Consider the following 25,359-nt stretch of genomic DNA (forward strand, 5'->3'; position numbering starts at 1 on the left):
TTTCAATTACAACCAGTCAAAACTTTAATTCAGAATGTTTCTTAAATATCAAATTTCTCTTCACAGACGCTATGTCCATTTTCTTCATAATCTTCTCTTGTTACTACCATATCTTCAAAATCGTCATTCTCTGATATCAATTTTCCACCTTCCCAGGCATAAGTAATAGGGCTAAAAATAAAGTTAAAATAAGTGAACCGAGATGATTTTACAAAACTGAAACGCCAGAAAACATTCATTAGTAACTAAAATGTGGCAATCTCTACTCAACCTAATTTAACAGAAAAATCACTTTAAGTGTGAAAATAAGCATAAGCTTCATAGGAATAAGGTAAACTCAGAAAGAACAGAACTTTGGTCACCAGTACAACAAAGTGTTATTTTTTCCCCTGTGCCCTGAATTTATAGACCCTCTATTTCTAATAAAAAACAAGAATATGAAAGGTCAAAAATGCATAAAAGGAAAAACAGTCATAACTAGATCTAAATTCTGTATGTGACAAAGATATGTCATCTATTTTGCCCAACAACCCATGAAACAACTATTCTAACTCTCATTTCACAGATTTGGAAAATGAGGTTCAGAGAGGTTAAGGGTGAGACTACATTTTAACCCAGAATAATTTTCAGTCTGTGCTTTTGCTGCTATACTGTTACCTCTAATAAATGAAACATTTACAAGGTAGGACACAGTCAGTAAAACTGGAATGCATAAAACATTTAGTTTTGTTTTTTTCAACTGAGGTTATATTTTGTGTTATGACTCAATTCTATGTCTACTGTTCCTCTCCCCCAAATCAGTTTAAAATCTGAAAAATGGAAAGTTGATCAATGTTTTATTATATTCATTTTATTGCCTAATCTTTAAATATGTATTTACTTACATACATATATAAAACAGATGTACAATAAAGATTTGATGAATAAAAGATTAAAGACTATTTCTCTGGATCCCTTGGCCTTGCATTTGACTTGCATTTCAAATGCAGGACAAAAAGCGTATGAGGGGGCAAAAGAAAAAAAAAGTGTGGGGAATAAAGAAACGAGGGGGAAAAATAGTAAGAAAATAAACACACAGGATAAAAATCCAGTATGCTTCATATTCTATAAGGTATATGAACATTAATGCTGATAAAAATCATTCCAATATCCAACAATTATTTATTCTTTAATCTGATAGCTATAAATTAAGTGAGCAGATAGAGACCTTTTATTCATTGCTATTGATTTAGAAACTTCTACTTTAAAACAAAACCCTAAAATTAAGAGTCAGGTATATGGGGGGCAGCTGGGTGGCTCAGTTGGTTAAGGCTATGACTCTTGATTTTGGCTCAGGTCATGATCTCAGGATCATGGGATCGAGCCCGGCATCAGGCTCTGTGCTGGGCATGGAGCCTGCTTAAGATTCTCCCTCTCCTTCTGCCCCTCCCCACAACCTCCCCTTGTTCTCTCTCTCTCTCTTAAAAAAATTCAGGTATATGAGGTCTTATTTGCAATTCTGTCACTTAAGACTGGGACAGCAGTGAGATGGTATTATTTACACACATATTTGGTAAGAGATATGTATTTGTTCAACTCAAAATAAAAGAGAACTAGGTTTTAGCCTGGTCATTGCTATTAACTTACTATAAGGCCTTTGCCAAGTCATGAGACCTTGTTTGTTTATTTATAAAGTAAAAATGTTGAACAGGATGTGGCTCTGCTAAGGTCCTTCCCCAGGAACTACACTCAGCATATTAGCATCAAGCTGTCATGGCCCACTGAAATGTTAGGTTTATTCTAATTTTTGAGAAAGGGAAAATGAGGATTTCAAAGGTGAAATCAACCTGCTAGAATGAGGCTTTAAGCTCAAGTCTACCTATTGACCGTTTTAGCTTCAAAATGACTTGCATGTTTTATCTCTGTATCAGCCAACACTTACTTTTCAGGCAGCACAACTGAAACATCATAATCTGTTGGAGTGAGACATCGAACTTCTGAGTAAACCCGATCTCTAAATCCTGGGAAAAGGGAATTTCCTCCTGTCAAAACAATGTTCTTAAAAAAATGCGGCTGCATTTCTTTAAGAGGGAAAAGAAGAAGAAGAAGAAGAAAAGGCATCAGAAAACCTGTTTACTTATCTTTCCAGAAGGATAGATATGAGGGCTCAGGCAAGAGCTAACAGTTACAGTTACTGGTTGGGAAACCATGTAATTTTTTAATAATCGTAACAACTATTTATAATTTGTAAGATTTTATAATGAAGTTAAAGTTTACACAAATTGACCCATTAAACAAGTGAAATATGACCTCATAGATCTTTAAAAGAAAGGCTAAGGTGAAGAGTTTGAAGCACTGACTGCTTATACACAGATGTAGCTAATACATAATACATTCTAGCAACAGACATTTGGTAATGATACTCGTTCTTCCCTAAAATGGAGGAAGTCTTTCTGCAGGCTGAGACTGTGAACTAGGGTAAAACTAAAAAGGAAGCCCTTCAAGGCATTTTAACTTAGAAGCCCAAACTTTCATTTTATCTCACAAAGACAGATCTCCTTATTGTGCAACATTTACATCTGATGGTGAAAAACACTCATGATCCATAATAATAAAGGATCTTGTGTTCTACACTCATTAAAATTACATGATGGCAAACCTTATTAGGTGCCATATGGTTAGCTGGTAACCACAGGGAAATCTATGAGGAATTAATAAATAATTGCTACCCCACCTAATGCTTCTGTTCACAAAAGAGACACACGGTTCCCTTATACTGACACTGAGTCTCATGACATTAAAGCAGTGTAGTATAAAATGCTGCATAACACTACCTGCAACTTTATATAAAACATGAAATGAGACACTAACACGAAAAGAGTTGTAAGATAACTACATTAAGATGATGATGGCATTATGTGATCATCTTTTTTTTTTTTCAATGGGAGGAAAGGACATTGCAGGGGCTAGATTTTCTCTAATGCCTGAACTGTTTCTTATGAACTAGAAAGACACTTTCAAGATATAAAAGTACTCTCTAAGACCCTAGAAAATTACTTAGGTGAATCCTGCTTCAGGAGAACCCACATACCACTGAGAAGCACCAGACTTCAGCCTCTTTAAAATTAACTTCCTGTACATTAGTTCAAATAAAAATGAAAGGACAAACCAGTCCCATCAATAGCTAAAAACCATCACTTTGTTAAATTATAAATTTCTTTTCTATGTAAATTTGAGTTAAATTAAAACTTTTCTAAAACAGATACAGCACTTTAATAGTCATGAAGAGATTAACGTCTTCAGGTTTTAGCAGACAATTTTCCCTGTAACAAATTTCTAATCTAGGACCAATAAAGAATTATTCAAGTGCACTATGGGATCTCTGTAAATAAAACAGGCTTGCCACTTGCCTGTAATTACTTGGGAAATTTAGATGATTTCTCTATGGTTCATAGAGCTTATGACTTTTTTAAGAAATATCATTACCATTCAATACTTTATTTATATACCTTCAGGTAAGTTCTGAATTGAATAGACAATAGCTTCTGGAATACCCATTTCTTGAATTCCTATATCAGAAGGATTAAAAAGTATTTCTGGAACAGCAAATCTCTCATTGGCCAGACGAAGAATTTGTTCCCCGGATTTGTATTTTCCACTTAACACCATCTCTTCCCTTGGCTTAAAGAAAAATAAGATAAAAAAGTTTAAGCTACACTTTTTAGTCTATATGACTAGTAACATTTAGTAACATGTTATTACTAATATATTAACCATGTTCTTGGAAATTTCAGGATTCTCAAAAGTTAGAAAAACCTGGCCCTCTCTGTTGCCTAAACCACACAAAAAATAATTGCTCACTTTAATATAACTATTCCCCAAAAGATGATCTGGCCATATTCCTTACATTTAAAACAGAAAGAGGGGTGCCTGGGTGGCTCAGTTGTTATGCATTTGCCTTTGGCTTAGATCATGATCCTAGGATCCTGGGATGCAGCCCTGCATCGGGCTCCCTGCTCCGTGGGAAGCCTGTTTCTCCTTCTCCCACTCCCCCTGTTTGTGTTCCCTCTCTTGCTGTGTCTCTCTCTGTCAAATAAATAAATAAAATCTTTTTAAAAAATTAAAAAAATAAAACAGGAAGAAAAGGAGAATAGAGGAGAGGGAACTTCTTAACCTGCCTATAATAGGCCAACTTCAGCTCCCAGAGAACAAAGAATACTGGGTGGCTCAGAGGGTTGAAGCCTCTGCCTTCAGCTCGGGTCATGATCCCAGGGTCCTGGGATCGAGCCCCGCATCGGGCTCTCTGCTCAGTGGGGAGCCTGCTTCCTCCTCGCTCTCTGCCTGCCTCTCTGCCTACTGTGATCTCTCTGTGTCAAATAAATGGATAAAATCTTTAAAAAAAAAAAACAAAAAAACATTTGGTATGTCTTATATCTACTTCCACTCTCCTATGTATGCATGTATGTATATGTGTATGTATTTTTTGTTTTTTGTTTTTTAAAATATTTTATTTATTTATTTGACAGACAGAGATCACAAGTAGGCAGAGGCAGGCAGAGAGAGAGGAAGGGAAGCAGGCTCCCTGCTGAGCAGAGAGCCTGATGCCGGACTCGATCCCAGGACCCTGGGATCATGACCTGAGCCGAATGCAGACTTTAATCCACTAAGCCACCCAAGTGCCCCTATATGTATGCATTTTTAAGTAAGCTCTACACCCAACATGAGGTTTGAACTCATGACCCTGAGATCATAAGTTGCATACTCTATAGACTGAGCCAGCCAGGCACTCCCACTCTCCCGTCCTATATATTTATTGGACCTTGTAGCTGTATTATATCAAGATTTCCCCTTTCCCAGGCAGCCCCTTTGGGTCCCCTTCCTCCTTGGGAGCTCTATACTATCATTTTGCTATCACTCAATAAAACTTGCTTTGCTGCCCCCTCCAAAAAAGAGTTCCCTTCTCCTTGTACAAAAAAATCTAAATATTTAAATTCATTTATTCAATTTTCAGAAACCAATTTTGAAATCCATGCACTTCATCAACCAAATTTTCTTGTTATTTATTTTCTGCTGAGCTGTGTTCTTGAAGGGATCAGAAAAAATAATCTAAAACATTCTGCGACATTAAAATAATGATCCTTTCAATTTTACTAAGAATCATCAGCTCTTCTAGGTTCAGTTATAGACATTCATTTGCAATTATACACACAGGGCATAACCCAATCTTTTATATAAATTAAAAAACTTAAAATAAACAAAAATATTAATAATTAGTAAAGAGTAATATATTTAAAGATTATAGATCCCTTAATATAATCAGTCATCCTTTCTCTGTCCAGATTTTTTCTTCCTCAAAGAGGCTTTTTCTGACTTCCAAATGAAAGGTCCCTCCATTATTCTCCACTATCACTCTATATTATCCCTCATAATTTACACCATCACATATCTACCACCTAGCACATAATAAGTATTCAATAAATTCTTGAATAACAGCATGCAAGTCAACAATGTGCCGTTCATTGTATTCAGCATTTTATATACATTATCCCATTGAACTCCCACATAACCCTGTGAGGTAGGCATATTTTCCTTTTATTAATGATGTAATTAGGTCTGGCAAGGATACACGACTTGTTCAAGATCATTCATCTAATAACTAAAAGCACACAAAATATATTCCTTCCACTATATTGCCTCTCTTAACCTGAATATATTTCTGAATTCTATCATTTGGAATTTGGAAATTCCAAGTTTAAAACACTATTCTTTTTTTTTTTTTAAAGATTTTATTTATTTATTTGACAGAGATCACAAGTAGCCAGAGAGGCAGGCAGAGAGAGAGAGGGGGAAGCAGGCTTGCTGCTGAGCAGAGAGCCCGATGCGGAACTCGATCCCAGGACCCTGAGATCATGACCTGAGCCGAAGGCAGTGGCTTAACCCACTGACCCACCCAGGCGCCCCTTAAAACACTATTCTTAAGAATATCCAAAAATTAGGGGCACCTGGGTGGCTCAGTGGGTGAAGTCTCTGCCTTCGGTTTAGGTCATGATCTCAGGGTCCTGGGATTGAGCCCTGCATCAGGCTCTCTGCTTAGCAGAGAGTATGCTTCCCCCTCTCTCTCTGCCTGCCTCTCTGCCTACTTGTGATCTCTCTCTGTGTCAAATAAATAAATAAAATCTTAAAAAAAAGAAAAAAGGTTATCCTTGGGGCACCTGGGTGGCTCAGTGGGTTAAAGCCTCTGCCTTCGGCTCAGGTCATGATCTCAGGGTCCTGGAATCAAGCCCAGCATGGGGGGGGGGGTGGGTCCCTGCTCAGCGGGGAGCCTGCTTCCCTTCCTCTCTCTCTGCCTGCCTCTCTGCCTACTTGTGATCTTTGTCTGTCAAATAGATAAAATCTTAAAAAAAAAAAGATATCCAAAAATTATATAATTTTCATAATACTTTAAGAAGAAAAAGGAAACTCAAATCACTTTTTATCCAACACACTATTGTTACAGTAGTAAAGAGGAAAGTATCCTCTCAGAGTAGTCTTCCTTCTCAGGCAGAAAGGAAGTATCTCCTACAGATTTACAAATTCACTTAAAAGTGATACTGGCTTGAGTTTAAAGGATATAACTCATTTTGTCAACACTCAAAATAAGCTGAAACAGACACAGACTTGGGGGAAATTCAGTTGACAAAACATTAATGATTATGTAGTCCATTACCCAGATTTTACAGAAAAGAATCATGTGATTGTCCCAGACTCAAATATCTAAACCAGTGGAAAGAACCAGAACTAGAAATTTCTTGTTGTATGCTGGGCTCCAAAACCATCAATATGTAATGTGGAACTACAAGTAGTTTCTGTTTTAGGAATATAACTCCAAAAAACATTTTTTTTTGAGAATTTTTTTTTTAATATTTTATTTATTTGACAGAGAGAAATCACAACTAGGCAGAGAGGCAGGCAGAGAGAGAGGAGGAAGCAGGCTCCCCGAGGAGCAGAGAGCCCGATGCGGGGCTCGATCCCAGGACCCTGGGATCATGACCCGAGCCGAAGGCAGAGGCTTTAACCTACTGAGCCACCCAGATGCCCCAAAACATTTTTTTTTTAGACATAGACAAAAGGACTTTATAAGGGCTGCTGCGAATTGCTATTTTAGTCAATGTAGACCATGATTACTATACAGCTTCATAAATTTTGTTCTAATACTGCAAAAGAAATGATCAGTTTAAATCGCAATGACTCTGCAGAAACTATTACTGTAATCATTAATCATGAGCCAGATTTTCCCAATTTAAGTTCGTCAAGTACATTGCATTTCAGTAGGTTACCCCTTTCTGATAAGAGATAAAACTGGAATTTGTATCAGTTGTAACCAGTAACAATATTATAGACCTTATTACTATTACTGTTACTATCATAAGTACTAGAAAATGAAGGTTGTTACCTTTTCCCAATTTAAAAATATTCTTTTTTTTTTTAAAGATTTTATTTATTTATTTGATAGAGAGAGAGATCACAAGTAGGCAGAGAGGCAGGCAGAGAGAGAGGAAGCAGGCTCCCCGCGGAGCAGAGAGCCCGATGCGGGGCTCGATCCCAGGACCCTGAGATCATGACCTGAGCCAAAGGCAGCGGCTTAATCCACTGAGCCGCCCAGGCGCCCTGCAATTTAAAAATATTCTTGAATAAATTATCAAAGTACAAGTTTTAACAATATCCTAGGAATAAGGGCTCTTAAATAATAATTTTTTTCATATTATGCAGTTACTGTTTTTCTAATTTCATAAACATATATCAACTTTCATCAAAGTTGTTGCATATTAGGCAACAATGAAGTAAATTAAGTAATAAATACAAAATAACACTTTTTTTTTTTTTACTCTTTGGAAAATAACATATTTTAGGATTAATCCTAACATAGACTTGGGGCACCTGGGTGTCTCAGTGGGTTAAAGCTTCTGCCTTCAGCTCAGGTCGTGATCCCACACGCCTGGGATCGAGCCCCACATCAGGCTCTCTGCTCAGCGGGGAGCCTGCTTTGCCCTCTCTCTCTGCCTGCCTCTCTGCCTATTTGTGATCTCTGTCTGTCAAATAAATAAATGAACTCTTAAAAAAATCCTAACATAGACTAAATAAAATTATTTCTAAATCTTAAGATTATTAAGATATACACATAATTTTGCTTGTATTTTTGTCTTGTTTTTTTCAATATACACATGATTTAACATGTTTAGGTAGCTCTTGAACATGGGTTTGAACATGAGGTTTGAACATGAGGTATGGTACAGTACCTCACTGCCTGCTTGTGATCTCTGTCTGTCAAATAAATAAATAAAATCTTTAAAAAAAAAGATTTTATTTCTTCACTTGATAGAGAGAGATCACAAGTAGGCAGAGTGGCAGGCAGAGGGAGAGGGAGAAGCAGGCTCCCTGCTGAGTAGAGAGCCCAATCCCAGGACCCTGTAAATCATGACCCAAGCGGAAAGCAGACGCCCAACCGACTGAGCCACCCACGCTCCCCTGGAAGAGATTTTTAAGAATAAAGTTTCAAACAAGGATATCCAGGAACAGGAACTGAGAACATAGATATAGATTACTTTTCAAGTGCCCTGGGTGATTCTAATGATCAGTCAGGTTTGGTGAAATTGGGAATTACTGAGAATTTACTCAGTCTCATCCCTGTGAAACAGATTATTTTACCACCATTAACTCTACAAAATGCTGTAAATTATCTAGAAGATATTTTATATAACTGGAATGTTTTAATGATATATGAAGATGGGGCTGTCTATGTATTTGCAGTTTTCGTTGTCCCCAAGGAAAAAATATACTTTTGATATCTTAAAGAGGACTTGGGCTTCCAGTTCATGAAAAGGCAACCTGATCTCATAACCTGTCCCAACTCCCACTTTCGAAACCCAACCTAGGTCCTTCCACAAGCATCTGTCTCTAAAAACATTGTAGAGTGATTTCAATTTTATGAGCCCTCCTCAGAATTCTGATTTGTATTTCACCTCAATAATATGTCCATTTTTTTTAATTTCAGGCATATAAATAAGTACAGTTAATATAAGTGTAAAATTAAAGAAGTATAAAACCCATATATCCATCAACTAGTTTGATACTTTATAAATTAACACTCTTCTTTTTAATTTGGTGTTATTACTCACATACAGTTCTTTTTTTTTTAAGATTTTATTTATTTATTTGACAAGAGAAATCACAACTAGGCAGAGAGGCAGGCAGAGAGAGAGGAGGAAGCAGGCTCCCTACCAAGCAGAGAGCCTGATGCGGGGCTTGATCCCAGGACCCTGGGATCATGACCCGAGCCGAAGGCAGAGGCTTTAACCCACTGAGCCACCCAGGCAGCCCTCACATACAGTTTTATACTTTTACTTCACACTTATGTATTTCTAAGCAACATAAATTACTCTACACAGCATGAAAATGAACATATCTTCCTAAAACTCGCCTAAAGACACCATCACGTCTTAGATAGTTTAGACAGAACCATGTTTTTGAGATGTATACATAATTATCATGTAGCTCCACTTAATTTTCACTACTGCTTATTTTATAATATGAATACATCAAAATTTATTTATTTTCCTCCAATAGTGGATATTTGGGCTCTTCTCAATATTTCACTCTTAAAGTACACTGCAATGAATGGTAACCTAAATATTTCCTTATGGAAGCATGCTTAAATTTCTGACCAAAGATTGTTAACTTCCCAATACTCCTCCATCAAGTCAGCTAAAAGGCCAACCTTCACATTTACCTAAGTGATGCTTTACCTGAGCTGATCAAAGGTAAGGAGAAATTATTTTAACACCCAAGATGAACTACTTCTCAACACTTTGAAAGTACACTAGATTTTTCCCTTTTCAACTACAATTTGATCATATCAGACAAAACAAGTAAAATTCAGCCACATCAGCTATTTTAATAACTTTCACAAGGCAAATAAACAACTTTGAAATGGATTTAAACTAATTCTTAAGAAAATAGAAAAGGGTTAACCAGAATATAAATAATGATATGATCTATCTCCAGATTTTTCCCATGTGCTATCATTCAGCTGATGGTTCTTTCTCTAAATAACTTTATTAATGAGATATTTATTAATCATTTATACATTTGTGTCTGGAGAAACAGAGAGCAGAAAAGCAGTTATCAACAACTTTGTAAGACTCTACCAAATCCAGCAAGATGTTTTTCTTTTCTTTTCTTTTTAAAAGATTTTCTTTACTTATTTGCCAGAGAGGGAACACAAGCAGGGGAAGTACGGGGGCGGGGAGAGAAGCAGGCTTTCCGGCTGAGCAGGGAGCCTGATGCAGGGCTCGATCCCAGGACCCCAGGATCATGACCTGAGCCGAAGGCAGGTTATTAACAACCGAGCCACCCAGGTGCCCCCAGCTAGATGTTTCTCAAATCTGACTAGTGGTCACATCAAGCAATGTCATTGAGGATTTTAAAAATTACCTTACAAAAACCCTTTTTAATTGTACTGAAGTCAGGTAAAACATAGTCTATCATTACTGTATTTTCTTCTCCTTTCAACCTGGAAAACAAAATAGAGACTTGTGAAATAATTAACTTTGTATAACATTACCCAAGAATCAACTTTCTAATTCTTAGATTACTATTATACATACTTTGCAATATCCATATCTCTATAAAAATCCTGAGACACATAGCACACATCTTCTTTCACTTGATTAATCACATGTGTTTCATCCATAACATGTAGCTGCCTAAACAGAAATAAAAACTGTAAAATGTGAAATGGAAAAATGTAAGTATAATTTACAATTACTTAAAATATTTTTGCTGGAATTAAATATTTGGGTAACTGACTTTTTAAAATATCAAAGTTTTGAATGTGTAAAATATTTTCAGCTTTATAGAATAATCACATTTCCATTATATTTAAACTCCACATTATTCCTCTGAGGGCAGATATTAGTCCAGTTTGCAGAAAGAAACTGAAAATAAAGGCTTTAAATATGGTAACATTTATTAGAGAGCAAACTTTTTCCTCCTCCAACCATTCTGAATAGAATCTTGCTAAAATAACTTAACTCTCTCACTTTCTTTTCTGATCATAGTAGTGAGTTAGCACGCAGTACCCGACACATAGTAGATGTTTAACAAATATTTGATAACTGAACCCAAGAAACACAGGCTTAATGAAGAAAAGAAAGATGCTTTTAAAAACAAAACTGAAGGGGCGCCTGGGTGGCTCAGTGGGTTAAGCCTCTGCCTTTGGCTCGGGTCATGATCTCAGGGTCCTGGGATCGAGCCCCGTATCGGGCTCTCTGCTTGGCAGGGAGCCTGCTTCCTCCCCTCTCTGGCTGCTGCTCTGCCTACTTGTAATCTCTCTCTCTCTCTCTCTCTCTCTCTCTGTAAAAAAAAGAAAAAAAAAATTTAAAAAAAAACAAAAAAACTGAAGACAACACAAACAAGTGGATAGTCCATGCTCATGGCTTAGAACAACTAATGTTATTAAAATGTCCATACTACCCAAAGCAATCCATAGATTCAATATGATCCCTATTAAAATGCCAATAGTATTTTTCAGAGAACTAGGACAAATAATCCTAAAATTCATATGGAACAACGAAAGACCCTGAATAGCCAAAGCAATCTTGAAAAAGAACAAAGCTGGTGGTATTGTAATCCCAGATTTCAAGATACACTACAAAGCTATAGTAATCAAAACAGTATGGTAACTAGCAGAAAAACAGACACATAGATCAATGGAACAGCACAGAGCCCAGAAATAAACCCATGCTTATATTAATCTATGGCTAAGATCATCTCTTCAATAAAGGGTGCTGGGGGGCACCTGGGTGGCTCAGTGGGTTAAAGCCTCTGCCTTCGGCCCAGGTCATGGTCCCAGGGTCCTGGGATCGAGCCCCACATCGGGCTCTCTGCTCAGCAGGGAGCCTGCTTCCCCTCCTCTCTCTCTGGCTGCCTCTCTGCCTATCTGTGATCTCTGTCTGTCAAATAAATTTAAAAAATAAAATAAAAAATAAAGGGTGCTGGGAAAACTCACTCCATCTATTAAAACAAACTCAAAATTTATTAAAGACCTAAATGTGAGATCTGAAACCATAAAACTTAAAGAACATATAAGCAGTAATCTTTTGGACATTGGCTTTAGCAACATTTTTCTAAATATGTTTCCTCACACAAAGGAAATGAAAGTGAAAATAAACTATTGGGAATACACTGAAATAAAAGTCTTTCACAGAGTGAAGGAAACCATTAACAAAATGAAAAGATAACCTACTGAATGGGAGAAGATATTTATAAATTATACACCTGAAATGATTTACTGATAAGGAGTTAATATCTAAAATACATAAAGAAATTTTAGAACCCAACACTAAAAAAACAAATAATCTGATTAAAATGGGTGAGGACCTGAATATAGACATTTTACCAAAGACAACATACAGATAGCCAGCAGATATATGAAAAGATGCTCAATATCACTATCATCAGGGAAATGCAATTCAAAACAATGAGATATAACCTCACACCTGTCAGAATGACTACTGTCAAAAAGATAAGTTACAAGTGTTGAAACAACATAGAAAAAGAGAAACTCATGCACTATTGGTGGGAATGCAAACTGGTGTATCTACTCTGGAAAACAGTATGGAGGTTCCTCAAGAAATTAAAAATAGAAATATCATACAATCCAGTAATTCCACTACTGGGTATTTATCCCCCCAAAACAAAAACAGTAATTTGAAAAATATATATATACCCCTTTTTATTGCAGTATTAGTTATAATAGCCAAAATATGGAAGCAACTCAAGTGCCCAATGATAGGTAAATGAATAAAGAAAATGTGGTATGTACACACACAGAGACAGATACACACATAGAATGGAATACCAGGAGCCATCAAAAAGAATGAGATCACGCCATTTGTGATAATATGGATGAACCTAAAAGGTTTTATGGAAAATGAAGGAAGTCAGAGAAAGACAAATACCATAAAATTTCACTTATATATGGAATCTAAAGAATAAAACAAAGCAAAAACAGACCCTACATACAGGTAACTGGTGGTTGCTGGAGGAGAGAGGGTAGGGGGATGGGCAGAATAGGTGAAGGGGAATGGGAGGGATAGGCTTCCAGTTACAGAATGGATAAGTCACAGGGATGAAAGGTACAGCATAGGGAATATAGTCAATGTACTGTGTAGTAGTATTCTATGGTAACAGATGGTAGTTATATTTATATAGTATAGCATTGTCAAATTCCTACATCGTACACCTGAAACTAATGTAACATTGTGTCAACTATATTTCAATAAAAAACATAAAAAAGATAAAAATATGAAATTATTCGAATATTTATCTCTACACATATATACAACATATACTTTTTGTTTTAGACTCAACATCATCTCTATTTTCTTATGCTATCATTCTTTAAAAATATGGTTATTTACTGCCCTGTAATATTTATTAAAGGGACCTATTAAAATGTATTTATTAATGTTCCTATTGTTGGAAGTTTAAATCAGGGAGGAAAGATATTTGTATGTTTATAAACATGGACTTTGGCTTTGTTGTTTTTTGTTTTATTTTAGGTAGGCTCTATGCCCAACATAGGGCTTGAACTCATGAGCCTGAGATCAAGAGTCACATACTCTACCAACTGAGCCAGCCAGGTGCCCCAGACTTTGGCTGAATCACAACTTGGCAACCAAGTTACTTTACCCCTTTGGGATTAATCTCTTCAACTCTAAAAGGGTAATAATAATAAGATCACTGACTTAATATATCTGCAAGAAGTAAATGACTCTAATTATACATGTAAAGTGTTTAGCATAGTCCTTATACTCAATAAGTAAAAGTCATTATTATTGCTTCCTTTTGCTTTTGTTATCTCCATACACAGCATATTCTACCTTCTTTAAGATTCACTATTGCACCAATGAGAAGAAAAGTTGATAATTAAACTATAACAATTCTAAGGTACCGACAACTTGAAGATCCATTCCAACTAGAGATGTGAGAAAAGTGTAACTCAAAATTGATGCAATACAGGTATTTTTATCTGTATCTCAGATTATCTCATTATTTATTCATACTGTAGGGCACAGAATTTGAAATATTGTTCATATCTTGGTGTAATGCCAAACTGTTTACCAGAAAAGTTATTTCAAGTTATGCTGTAATCATTAACAGCCAGCATCACAATCTGCAAGGTCTTTTTTTTTTTTTTAAGAACATCATGTTTTGAAAAAATTCTACTAATTCAAATTCTAAAAGTTGTGGCATTTTAATTTGTATTTTTCTACAAGGAAGTACCATGGAAAAGAGGAATTCTTATTTGTTAACTCATATGTCCCAACCTCCTAAACAAATGCTCAATAAATGTTTTAACTGAATTTTTAATTACTTCAGATACTTACAATTTTTTATGTCTGAGAATTATCCATTTATATCCTTTGACTGTATGTAATTCTAATGACTATCTATCTGTGCCACGGACCATTTGTTTTCTAAGAATCATCTAGTAGCCATTTTATACCAAGGTAGTGCTTTTCTTAAGGATTGGTAAGAGCCCTTAATATATTAAAGATAACCCAGTGTCATATTTGTTTCAAGTTTATTTCTCAGGTTCCTATTTATATTTGTTTTGTTTACAAATGCTTGAAATCACTGGTTTTCCAGACCAGAAGAAGACAAAGAGGGATTAGAGTGCTGATAATATTCTGCCTGAGCTGTGTTATGGTTACTTGGGTATATTCAGTTTTTAAAAAATTCACTGAGTTATACATTCAAGGTCTGTAAACTTTTCTGTAAGTATGTTTTACCTCAATAAAATGTTTATTTTTTTTTTAAGTAGTATATGGGGGGGCACCTGGGTGCCTCAGTCAGTTGAGCATCTGACCCTTGGTTTTGGCTCAGATCATGATCTCAGGGTCGTGACATGGAGCCTCACATTGGGCTCTGTGTTCAGCACAAAGTCTGCTTGAAATTCTCTAAATCTCCTTCTCCCTCTGCATCTCTCACTGTTCCCGCGTGCTGTCTCTCTCTCTCAAATAGCTAATTAACTAAATAAAATTATTTATTTATTTATTTATTTGAGAGAAAGAGAATGAGTAGAGGGGAGAGGCAGAGGAAGAGGGAAAAGCAGGCTCCCTACTGAGCAGAGAGCCCAATATGGGACTCTATCCTAGGGTCCCGTGATCATAACCTGAGCCAAAGGCAGACTTAAACAACTGAGCCACCCAGGCACCCCTAAATAAATAAAATCTTTTAAAAAAAAAAGATATAGGAAAATGATATCCTTTATTATTTCTTTGACTTTTTTTATCGCTTCTCAGCCTTTTGGCTAAGATCAAGTGTATTTCTTCTACTCTTTTTATTCTTTTTTTTTTTTTTTTTTAATTTATTTGACAGAGATCACAAGTAGACAGAGAGGCAGGGAGAGAGAGAAAGGAGGAAGCAGGCTCCCCGCTGAGCAGAGAGCCTGATGCAGGGCTCAATCCCAGGACTCTGTGATCATGACCGGAGCCAAAGGCAGAGGCTTTAACCCACTGAGCCACCCAGGCGCCCCTCTACTGTAATTTTTATTCTTAACTCAAATATTCTCCTGCTGTGGCTTTATTTTTATATTTAAATCTTAAACCCGTTTGGATTTTAGTGTATGAGCCAAAGGAAATTTTTTCTCCCAACAGCCAACTTTCCCTGTATCCTTTCCTGAATAATTAATAGTATATATTACTTTTTCTTTTACAGTGTTTGATTCAGAATTAACTATTCAGTCTCTCTGATCTATCTATCATTTCTCATCTAAGTATCACTTTATTACAATTAAAAATGCTTTATCATCTACTAATAAAGTCTCCTTTCACTATTATTCTTTCCCATAACTGTATCTTTTAAACTTTTTATTTTTATTATTTTAGAGAGACAGAGCACAAGTGTGCAATTGGTGGGGGGGGGGGCAGTGGGAGAGGGAGACAGAGAATCTTAAGCAGTCTGCACACTCAGCACAGAGCCCACCACAGGGCTCAGATCACGACCTGAGCTGAAATCAAGAGTCGGACACACTTAACCAACTGAGCCACCCAGCTTCCCCTCCCAAATACTATTTCTAAGTACTCTTGCCAGGTGGTTCTTTTCAAATTCAACTTCAACAGCCTTCCTTTTTAAAATACGTGAACTAAAAAAATAATAATAAAAAAAAAAATACATGAACTTTTTTCAGTCATGAAAGGAAGGAGGAATGATTTAATACACGGGTCATGGACTCAAAACTGTCTAGGTTCTGGTTAACGTCCTCACCTGTCTCAACTTCCTTTGCCTTTCAAATTTGTTGCTTCTAATCTGATGAAGATAAGGGAACTAAATATCTAAATCTTTTGAAACGGAGCCCAATTCTGTTTGGTTCTACAATAAATAACATTCACATAATCTTAACACCATATATGCCATTTATGAACCCTCCATTTTTAGAATTAAGGCAAGAAGACTTAACTATAGTAAAAAATCATATGTAAATGTTATCTCAATAATTAGGAAGAAATGGTATAGCATTGTTTAATGAAAAGAGTCACTGTCTAAAGATTACATATTATAAGATTTTGTTTCTTGCAATAACAAAACTATAGAAGAGGAAAAAAATTAGAGGTTGCCAGGGAAGAGGGACATGTGGGGAAGCAAATATAAAGGGGTAGCACAAAGGAGTTCCTTTGGAGAGATGGAACAGTTGTACATCTTGACTGTGGTGATATGTACATGATCTATACACAGGATAAAGTGGCACAAAAGTACACACAGATGCATGTAAAAAATGGTGAAAACTGGAAACAATACTGTACTAGTGTTAATTTTATCATTTTGATACTATATTAGTTATATATTACTAAGATTACACAGGGCTCTATGTACTATTCTACAACTTCCTGAGGCTGTAATTATTTCAAAATAAAAAGGTTTTTACAAATGTGCTAGAGCTGGGTAGGTTGGATAAGGTCAGTGGGTCTCTCTTGGGGGTAATGAAAATGTTCTAGTACATTAAAACCCATTGAAAATGTACACTTTAAATGGGTGAATTGTGTGGATATATATTATAGTTCAATAAGGTGTCTAAAAAATAATGGTACCTCTAACAGAAGAAAGAAGAAAAACGTGGGAGGAAACACAGAAAGAAATGCCGATTCACTTATTTTCTCATATGACATAGGGGAAGCTAAGAGATATTGACGGTATCATACCAGCCAAAATTGTTGTAGTGAGAAATTGAGATTTAAGAATTCTACTTATAAAACAAAAAAACCACTTAAGTTTTTAAACAAAATAAAATAAAAAATAATACCATGAATAAAATTTAGGAAAGGGAGAAGAGTTAGTGCACTAATGTGGTAGTGCACTAATTCCTCATCTTTTAATGATGGATAGTCAACTAATATTGGTTAATTCAACAAGCAGAAATATCAATACATTATTAAGGCTCACAGAGACTAAAAATATAAGAGATAAATACAGTTTAAAGACTTTGTGTGGAATGCAATTGACATGAGACAGAAAAAGGAAGAGATTTATTTTCCTTTGAAACCCTTTTTTCCTTAAATACATTTGTTTTATAATGTGTAACATCTATCACTTCTTATAAATTCTATAATTTTAAAATATTAAACTCCCTAGAATTTGGAAATATTCAAATTTTGACGGACACTAGCATTTCATGTGCTAGAAAGCTTTTTTTTTCTCTCTTTTTAATGAGATCTACGCCCACTATGTGGCTTGGACTCATAACCCAGAAATCAGGAGTTGCATGCTCCTCTTCTAAGCTAGCCAGACGCCCCACTACAAAGCTTTTCAATCTGAACATCATTAGTATTTATGTATGTGATATAGTTTTTAAAGCAATAATATAGAATTGTCGCCTGAAGTTACAACTAACAGTTAAAGAATAATTTTAAATTACTTTAAAAAGTTCATCACCAGGAGCCATGCCACCCCCCGCACCCCCCCACCACCAAAAATCAAAGCTAAGTATTACCTGTAAGATATGATCTCCTTTAGATGATTGGTTAGGAGTTTTCCTCCCACATTTATCCTAAAAAAGGAGAATTCAAATTTGGTTCAGTTTATCACACCTTTCATTCAGTTTTAACCTAAGAAAAACATGAAAATTGAATACAACTCACCGAATAATTGCTTCTTTTTTCTTTTTACTTCTACAGTAAGGAACTATATGGGTAAAGGAATATCCACTGTCTACAATGATACAGCATAATTCAGAAGGATTATCTCGAAAATACCTATGTGCACTGAGAGCACCAGCTATTTAGAAAAAGATAAAAAAAAAAACCTGCATTAAATAAAAGCATACTTAATTTAAAGCAATAAAGAAAAGCAAATTAAGACAAGCACAAAGACAAAAACTTTCCTTTATTTCTATATGCTAATTTAAAATAATATTCCTAATTGTCACAAACTCTCTGCAGCATTTAAACTAAAACACCAAATTTTTGTGGTAAATGTGGATAAAAAAATTTTGTGATCAATTTTTTTTTTTTAAGATTTTATTTATTTATTTGACAGACAGAGAGAGATCACAAGTAGGCAGAGAGGCAGGCAGAGAGAGGAGGAAACAGGCTCCCTGCCGAGCAGAGAGCCCGATGCAGGGCTCGATCCCAGGACCCTGGGATCATGACCTGAGCCGAAGGCAGAGGCTTTAACCCACTGAGCCACCCAGGCGCCCCTTGTGATCAATTTTTAAAGGTAAATAGTCATGACTTAATTATTTTAACATCGTAACTTAATTATGAGCATTTATTACATGCTGGGCACTATTCTAAAAACTCCATGAGTATTTGTGTTTTAATCCTCACAACAATTCCACTTTATGGATGAAGAAACTGAAGCACAGAGAAGTTAAGCAATATACCCAATGTCATACAATTAGAAAGTAACAGAGCCAAGATTCAAATCTAAGCACTGTGATTCTAGAGCAAGGTTTCTCAACCTCAAAACTACTAACATTTGGGGCCCAGTGATTCCTTGTTACTGGAGGCTTTCCTGTTCACTTTAAGATGTTTAGCAACATCTATATCCTCTACCCATTAGATGCCAATAGCATCCTCTCAGTTGTGACAACCAAAAATGTCTCCAGACATTGCCAAATGTCCCCAAAGAGCAAAATCACCCTTGAAGAGTACTGTTCCAGAGACTGTGCTCTTAAGCATTATAGCACAATATCACTCACATATATTTGAATACTTTCGTTATACTGTCACGTAATGTAATTTTAGCCTTTCATAAATTTACTTCTAGATGCTATTTTCAGACTGTTTTTCCATATATTGGCAGGCTAAGCTACTAACATTATTTCAATCAAAAATAATAATGATAGCAAACATATCAGTGGCAGAAAAGGTAACTACCTCAGAAACAATAATCTTTTAGAAATTAAAAATACATGGCTAGTTGGGGCACGTGGCTGGTTCAGTCAGTACAGCATGTGACTCAGGATTGTAAGTTTGAACCCCATGTTGGACATAGAGATCACTTTAAAAAAAAAATGTGGCTAGTAACTTCATTAGGGAGAAAATAGTGTACTAGTGAAAAGATGAAGTGAGAAAAGTCTGATTAGATAATCTCCAAAAGTCCATCTAGTTTTTAAATTCCATGTTTTATTTTCTTTAAATCTAAAAGAATGTCACCCAATATTCTTGTATTTTAAGTGTTTCTCTTTACCCTATTCATATCCATATTCCCATTACTTAACTGTAATCAAAACTTTAACTCACCATTTACTCTTAAGACTGCTTGGAACTGATATTCTTCAAATAGGATTTCATTCATTGATTCTTGAATTGAAGTGAAGTTAAAGTATGGTTCTGTAATAATAATATTGGTATCTAAAAAATCAACCTATGAGAGAAAAATTTTCACAAGTTTTATAATTTTGTAGTTATAAACACTCATTTTACATATATAAACAAACATATTAAATTCTCACAATAATCCTAGATTATTATTAGGATTACAAGTCTTATTACTAAACCCATTTAATTGGCAAACTGAGGTATAAAAGAGTTGAATAAGTTACCAAGGTTCATTTAACTAGTTAGGGACATAGCTAGGATTTGAACCCAGAAGTCTGATTATAGAATTCATGAACGTTATTATTTAATTTTAACTCTTTTAATGGTAACATTGATAAAATGGTACTATCAAATTGTTTGAAGATCAGTATGCAAACGTAATGAACAATATAACTACAAGCATCAGGTATTTTGTTTTCAAAGTTAAAAGGCCAGAAGCTTTAGCATATTTAATGTTTATATAATTCTCTCCCACACTCTTAAGAAGTATTAAAAACACATTATTTGCTCACTATACCTAAAGTTATACTACAGACATTAAAAGCACAAATCCTCACATAAAAGTCACAATTCAGATATGCAGACCAAAATATTTTATTGTGAAAATAAAAATGAGATAGTGAATTAGTCTAATAATAGCAGACATGTGGACAATCTTGAGTTTCATAGACTCTCATAACCTCAAATTCCACTTCAATTCATTTATACTTAATTAAGATTTAAAAAATCAAAACTAAGAACAGTGTATTAGTGACTTAAATGTATACCAGAAACATATTCAAAAGTTAAAGCTAGATACCTCAATTACCTTCAACCCAATCCTAGACTCACTCTCTGGAATCTGCCCTTGGCTTTTCCTGATACTGCCTTATCTCTCATCTGAAACAATGCCACTGCCTTCTCAGTGCCCTCTATGCCTCGGTTTTCTTTTCATTCTGATCCGTCTTCTGTACTGCTAGCAAGTATTTTTCTAAATCAGAAATCTGATCATCCTCCCCAAATGTATCTCTCACCACAGAAGTCTTCTCTTCCATGACTTAACACTGTTTTTGAAATAATGTCCATACATTTGCAATCTCATCCCTCCTTCCACCCACCTTCAGTGTGTGCTGGTAAATGTTCAACAGCCAGATCTCCAGGGAGGAATAAAAGCCCTGATTTGTACAGCTTACCACTTTCTGTGTTATAAATACTGTCACAGTGGTTGATTTCCAGCTATCCTGAAGTCACCAAATTCTGAACGCAGAGTTGGGAAGAGACACATGTAATTGGTTCTCATGAGCCGGTATGAGTCAACCTTCAGCACAAGACTATTCAGTAAAAATTCTGAGTCTATTCACTTTCACACCATGCACTCTTCCCTAACAGATTTTAGCACAAGTAATCTCAAGCATGTATTACTTTTCATATACATGCATATTTTGGCAGTATATATAACTTTTATAGAAGTTAAAAATATGACTGATATAAATACACAGTGAACATATGTAACAGTTTTATTTAAGTCATATTGAGGCATAAACTTGCTTTAGATCCTATCCTGTTGGTTCTTGCATTAACATGAGTTCAAATTCTTTTTTTTTTTTTTTAAAGATTTTATTTATTTATTTGACAGAGAGAGATCACAAGTAGGCAGAGAGGCAGGCAGAGAAAGTGAGAGGGAAGCAGGCTCCCTGCCGAGCAGAGAGCCCGACGCGGGTCTCGATCCCAGGACCCTGAGATCATGACCTGAGCCGAAGGCAGAGGCTTAAACCACTGAGCCACCCAGGCGCCCCGAGTTCAAATTCTTATTATTGTAATTTTTCATTTGACTAAGACATGGAGTGCTCGCTTCGGCAGCACATATACATTTGACTAAGACATGGAAATAGAAATTTGAATACATACTCTAATTTGTTACCTGATACATTTCTTTTCCAAAAAGGTAATCCCATACTTGTCTTTGGACATCCCAATTCACCAAGTAGCCCTAAAAAAATTCTTGTATAAATTATCACAAATATTTGAATAATTTTTTAAATCATACTAATATATTCTAAACCGCTAATTTATCTTTATGGTTACTTTCACTATTCAAACATTCTTTAAGAAGATGCCACTCCACACTTTTTTTTAATGTGTTCATCTCATTTAGCTTTAACATAAACAAGTAAAATTCAGTACCCACAATCTTAACTAAGTCATGGTCATTTATTGTTAACAAGTCAATTTAATTTCAATTTTTGGTTTTAATAAGATCTTATTTAAAATTTAAATAACTTTTTCTCAAAGATCTAAAAATATTTCCATATATACAAAACCTTAATTATACATTTAAAAATTGTCTTTACATTTAGGTCTTTGTCGTTAGAAATGACATATAATTGAATTACCTTCTGAAAAGGAAGGATGTAAAAGAGTCCAGAAGGGTCCTTTATTTCATCTATCTGGTTAGCAGTAAAAGTTTTAAGACGTGCTGTTTTTGACCTGAACTGACAGTTAGGAATTACCCTATAAACAAAGAAAAAATATAATTATTCCCTAAATACTCACTCACAAAAAAAACAATTACTTTACCACCGTGCTCCGTGACAAAAAATACCCACAATCAGTGTTTCTCATTTTGTCTTTTTGGGTAACTCAGTGGGTTAAAGCCTCTGCCTTCAGCTTAGGTCATGATCCCAGGGTCCTGGGATCAATCCCTGCATCTAGCTCTCTCCTCAGCAGGGATCCTGCTTCCCCCTCTCTCTCTGCCTGCCTCTCTGCCTACTTGTGATCTCTGTCTGTGAAATAAATAAATAAAATCTTTAAGAAAAAAAAATTTTTTTAAAGTTCTAACATGCACTAGACTCTACTGGAGTCTACTGGACCCTTTATCGTTCTCAAGTAATCAATCCTTAAGAAATTCTTCCAGGTGGGTATTGATCCCGCCATCACACAGATGACAGGGCTTAGGTAAAGTTCCTGGTCTTTCTGGCTTTAATGTGGAAATCTTTTTTTCTTTTTTTTAAGATTTATTTATTTGAGAGAGAGCGGAAGCACCCAGAGGGAAAGGGGAGGGAGAGGCCAACTCCCTGCCCAGCAGGGAGCCCTGCAGGGCAGATCCCAGGATCCCAGGCTCATGACCTGAGCTGAAGGCAGATGCTTAACTGATTCAGCCACCCAGGCTCAGTGTGGAAATCTTAATACCACTCTGGTAATGGATTTATAGGTTCAAAATTCTTGCCATTAAAACTAAGTCTCTAGGATTCCAAAGATTTTTAATTAGCAAGATGCCAACTCCCCTCTGAGCGCAGAGCCCAAACGGGCTCAATCCCAGACTCTGACATGACCTGAGCCGAAATCAAGAGTCTGATGCTGAACGTACTGAGCCATCCAGGCCACAGGACGACATGATTTTTAAAAACTGCATTGCAGCCAATCTTATGGTTATATTATAATTTTAGTCAATTTTCTATTCTTGACTATTCAGCTTGCTTTCCATTTTTTAAACCATATACAATGTCTATAATACAGAGCATCCTCTATTCGCTCTTATCAAACACTTCGAACTTACTGTGTCAAAGGATAAAAACAATGATACACACTCCCAAAACATTTTCTAAAAGACTAACAATTTACATTCCTATGTGGTTTGATTGTTCACTTTAAAAAAGAAAAAAAGGAGGAAGGGGGGAAATCCTCTGTAAACATAGAAGAAAACATCTTTTCTTCTTTATATACACATATATAACATATATATTTTATGAATGCCATTGTAGTAATTCTGTTAAATCAACTCTAACAACGAGGTCAGCTAATGAGTACTATGGGGGGCTTAGGTTCGAAGCCTTCAACGTCTCCAATCAGTAAGACAACTGTTTTTAAATTTTGTGGGGGGAGTTCACAGAACCCACTGAGGATGTGATGAAAGCCATAACTGGGTCCTCAAGAATATGTATATACATATACACGTCCACGATTCCTGAGGGTTCATGAAATGTGTACGCGACCCTCCCGCAGGAACTGCTTCTTTAGAAGCCTATTTTCCTGAGCTATTTCCTGTTACGCACGAGAGAACGTGGGAAACGCAAGTCCCACTTCCGGGGCCGCGTAGCCTAAATTAACACCAAAATAGCAGTTCAAAGCACCCCACTCAGCAAGCTCCAACCAGAGCATCCCTCTGGCGCAGGTTAGGGCGACGTAGGAGCATTTGCAGTTTACTGTGATCCCAAGATGAAGCGTAGTCTCTCTTGTCCTAAGGACCGAGGGAACACTTACGACACATTTTCATGACTGTAACCGATTTTGGCATTGTAGGCTCCGTTATCCAGCACTAAGGTCGTCATTTCAACGAGAACCAAACGGCAGCCGCTTGCTTTCTCCTCCTGACACTTCGGCTCCCTCTTTTTCCGGTACTCTATGGTTTGCAGGGCGGAGCGTAAGAGCGCTTCCGGTCTCCCTTAGCAACCGAGGACGCCGGAAGCCGGAGACTGTCTTCCCTCCCTGGGCCTCAGGTGGTTTGTGCTGTTCTCGCCCTTTTCAGTCGGGGGGAGATCCAACAGGAGTGGGACTGGCTCAGCGCTTTTTCACCCATAGCATTGCATCTCTGTCCTCTACTTCGCATACTGACTTGGTCCTACAAGTTTATTCTAATACTCGTAGTGAACCTATAGCTTTTTGCCTGTGTTTGTATTTTCGAGTAGTATTCTCAATGACATTTCCCAAGGAATAAAGTGCAAAAACCATACACAGCATGGAACTGGATAAGAAATCTCTTCAGCCTCGTTCCCGCCAATGCCCATTCGACTGTAGGGTCCAACCACCCTTAAATTACAACATGGTATTCTGTCAACAGCCTTGCTTCTCTACTCATTCATATTATTCCCCTGCCTACTTGTTCTTCATAACACCGCTCCGTCATTCCTATCTAAAAGGATCTCTTGACATCTCACACTACTCTGTTCTCGCTCTTAAAATTAAGTGCTCCTATGTGTTCTTGTAATGCCCCAGGCTAACTCCTGTATATAATAATGAATAAGAGAATGAATTTTGTATTAGAATCCGGACTCCACCTCAAAATGGCTGTGTAACCTTGCTCGATGAAGATAGTAATGGTTAACACAAAGTGCTTAATACCTGCGAGTAAACGTTCTAAGACGTTTACACATATATTAACCAACTTAATCTTTACATTTATGAACTATTATTGAAATCAAAGAGATAGTGATTAGAAGTGCAGTCTCTTCATTCAAACTCCTGGGCCAAATGCTGGCTCTTACTAGATGCTGTAGACAGGCTAATCCCTCTATGCTTTAGTTTCCTCATCTGCAAAATAGAGTAATATTAATAACACTCCCATGCAGAATTGTTTTATGAAGAGTAAATGACAAAAGTCAAGTACCTGATAGTAGTAATCATTATCATCATCATTTTCATCTTTTCATCATGCAATCATTCTCCCTCTCTCTCTTTTTTTTTTAAAGATTTTATTTAAGTAATCTTTACACCCAAGGTGAGGCTGGAACTCACAACCGCAAGATGGAGAGTCCCATGTTCC

At 36.2% G+C, this 25,359-nt stretch overlaps 1 protein-coding gene across 1 annotated transcript; it reads right to left on the reverse strand.

Moving 5' to 3' along the window:
• ACTR6 (actin related protein 6) lies at nucleotides 1-24,207 on the reverse strand. Its single transcript, XM_046013919.1, has 11 exons — nucleotides 24,081-24,207; nucleotides 22,214-22,331; nucleotides 21,742-21,810; nucleotides 19,764-19,887; nucleotides 18,159-18,294; nucleotides 18,011-18,067; nucleotides 10,623-10,721; nucleotides 10,450-10,528; nucleotides 3,489-3,660; nucleotides 1,922-2,060; nucleotides 1-171 (listed from the first exon to the last, which is right to left on the reverse strand). The coding sequence occupies exons 1-11, from the start codon at nucleotides 24,146-24,148 to the stop codon at nucleotides 42-44; spliced, it is 1,191 nt and encodes a 396-aa protein (XP_045869875.1). The 5' UTR covers nucleotides 24,149-24,207; the 3' UTR covers nucleotides 1-41.
• Between the last annotated feature and the right edge of the window lie 1,152 nt (nucleotides 24,208-25,359).

Source organism: Meles meles, chromosome 7, assembly GCF_922984935.1.
Source record: "Meles meles chromosome 7, mMelMel3.1 paternal haplotype, whole genome shotgun sequence".
NCBI classification, from domain to species: Eukaryota; Metazoa; Chordata; class Mammalia; order Carnivora; family Mustelidae; genus Meles; species Meles meles.

Excerpts from the sequence above, each read along its gene's own strand:
- ACTR6 (XM_046013919.1), bottom strand. The coding sequence starts at position 24,148 with ATGACGACCTTAGTGCTGGATAACGGAGCCTACAATGCCAAAATCGGT. Across the intron at positions 22,332-24,080 it reads TACAGTCATGAAAATGTGTC|GGTAATTCCTAACTGTCAGT; the intron begins GTAAGTGTTCCC and ends CTTTGTTTATAG. Across the intron at positions 21,811-22,213 it reads ACATCCTTCCTTTTCAGAAG|GGCTACTTGGTGAATTGGGA; the intron begins GTAATTCAATTA and ends GAATTTTTTTAG.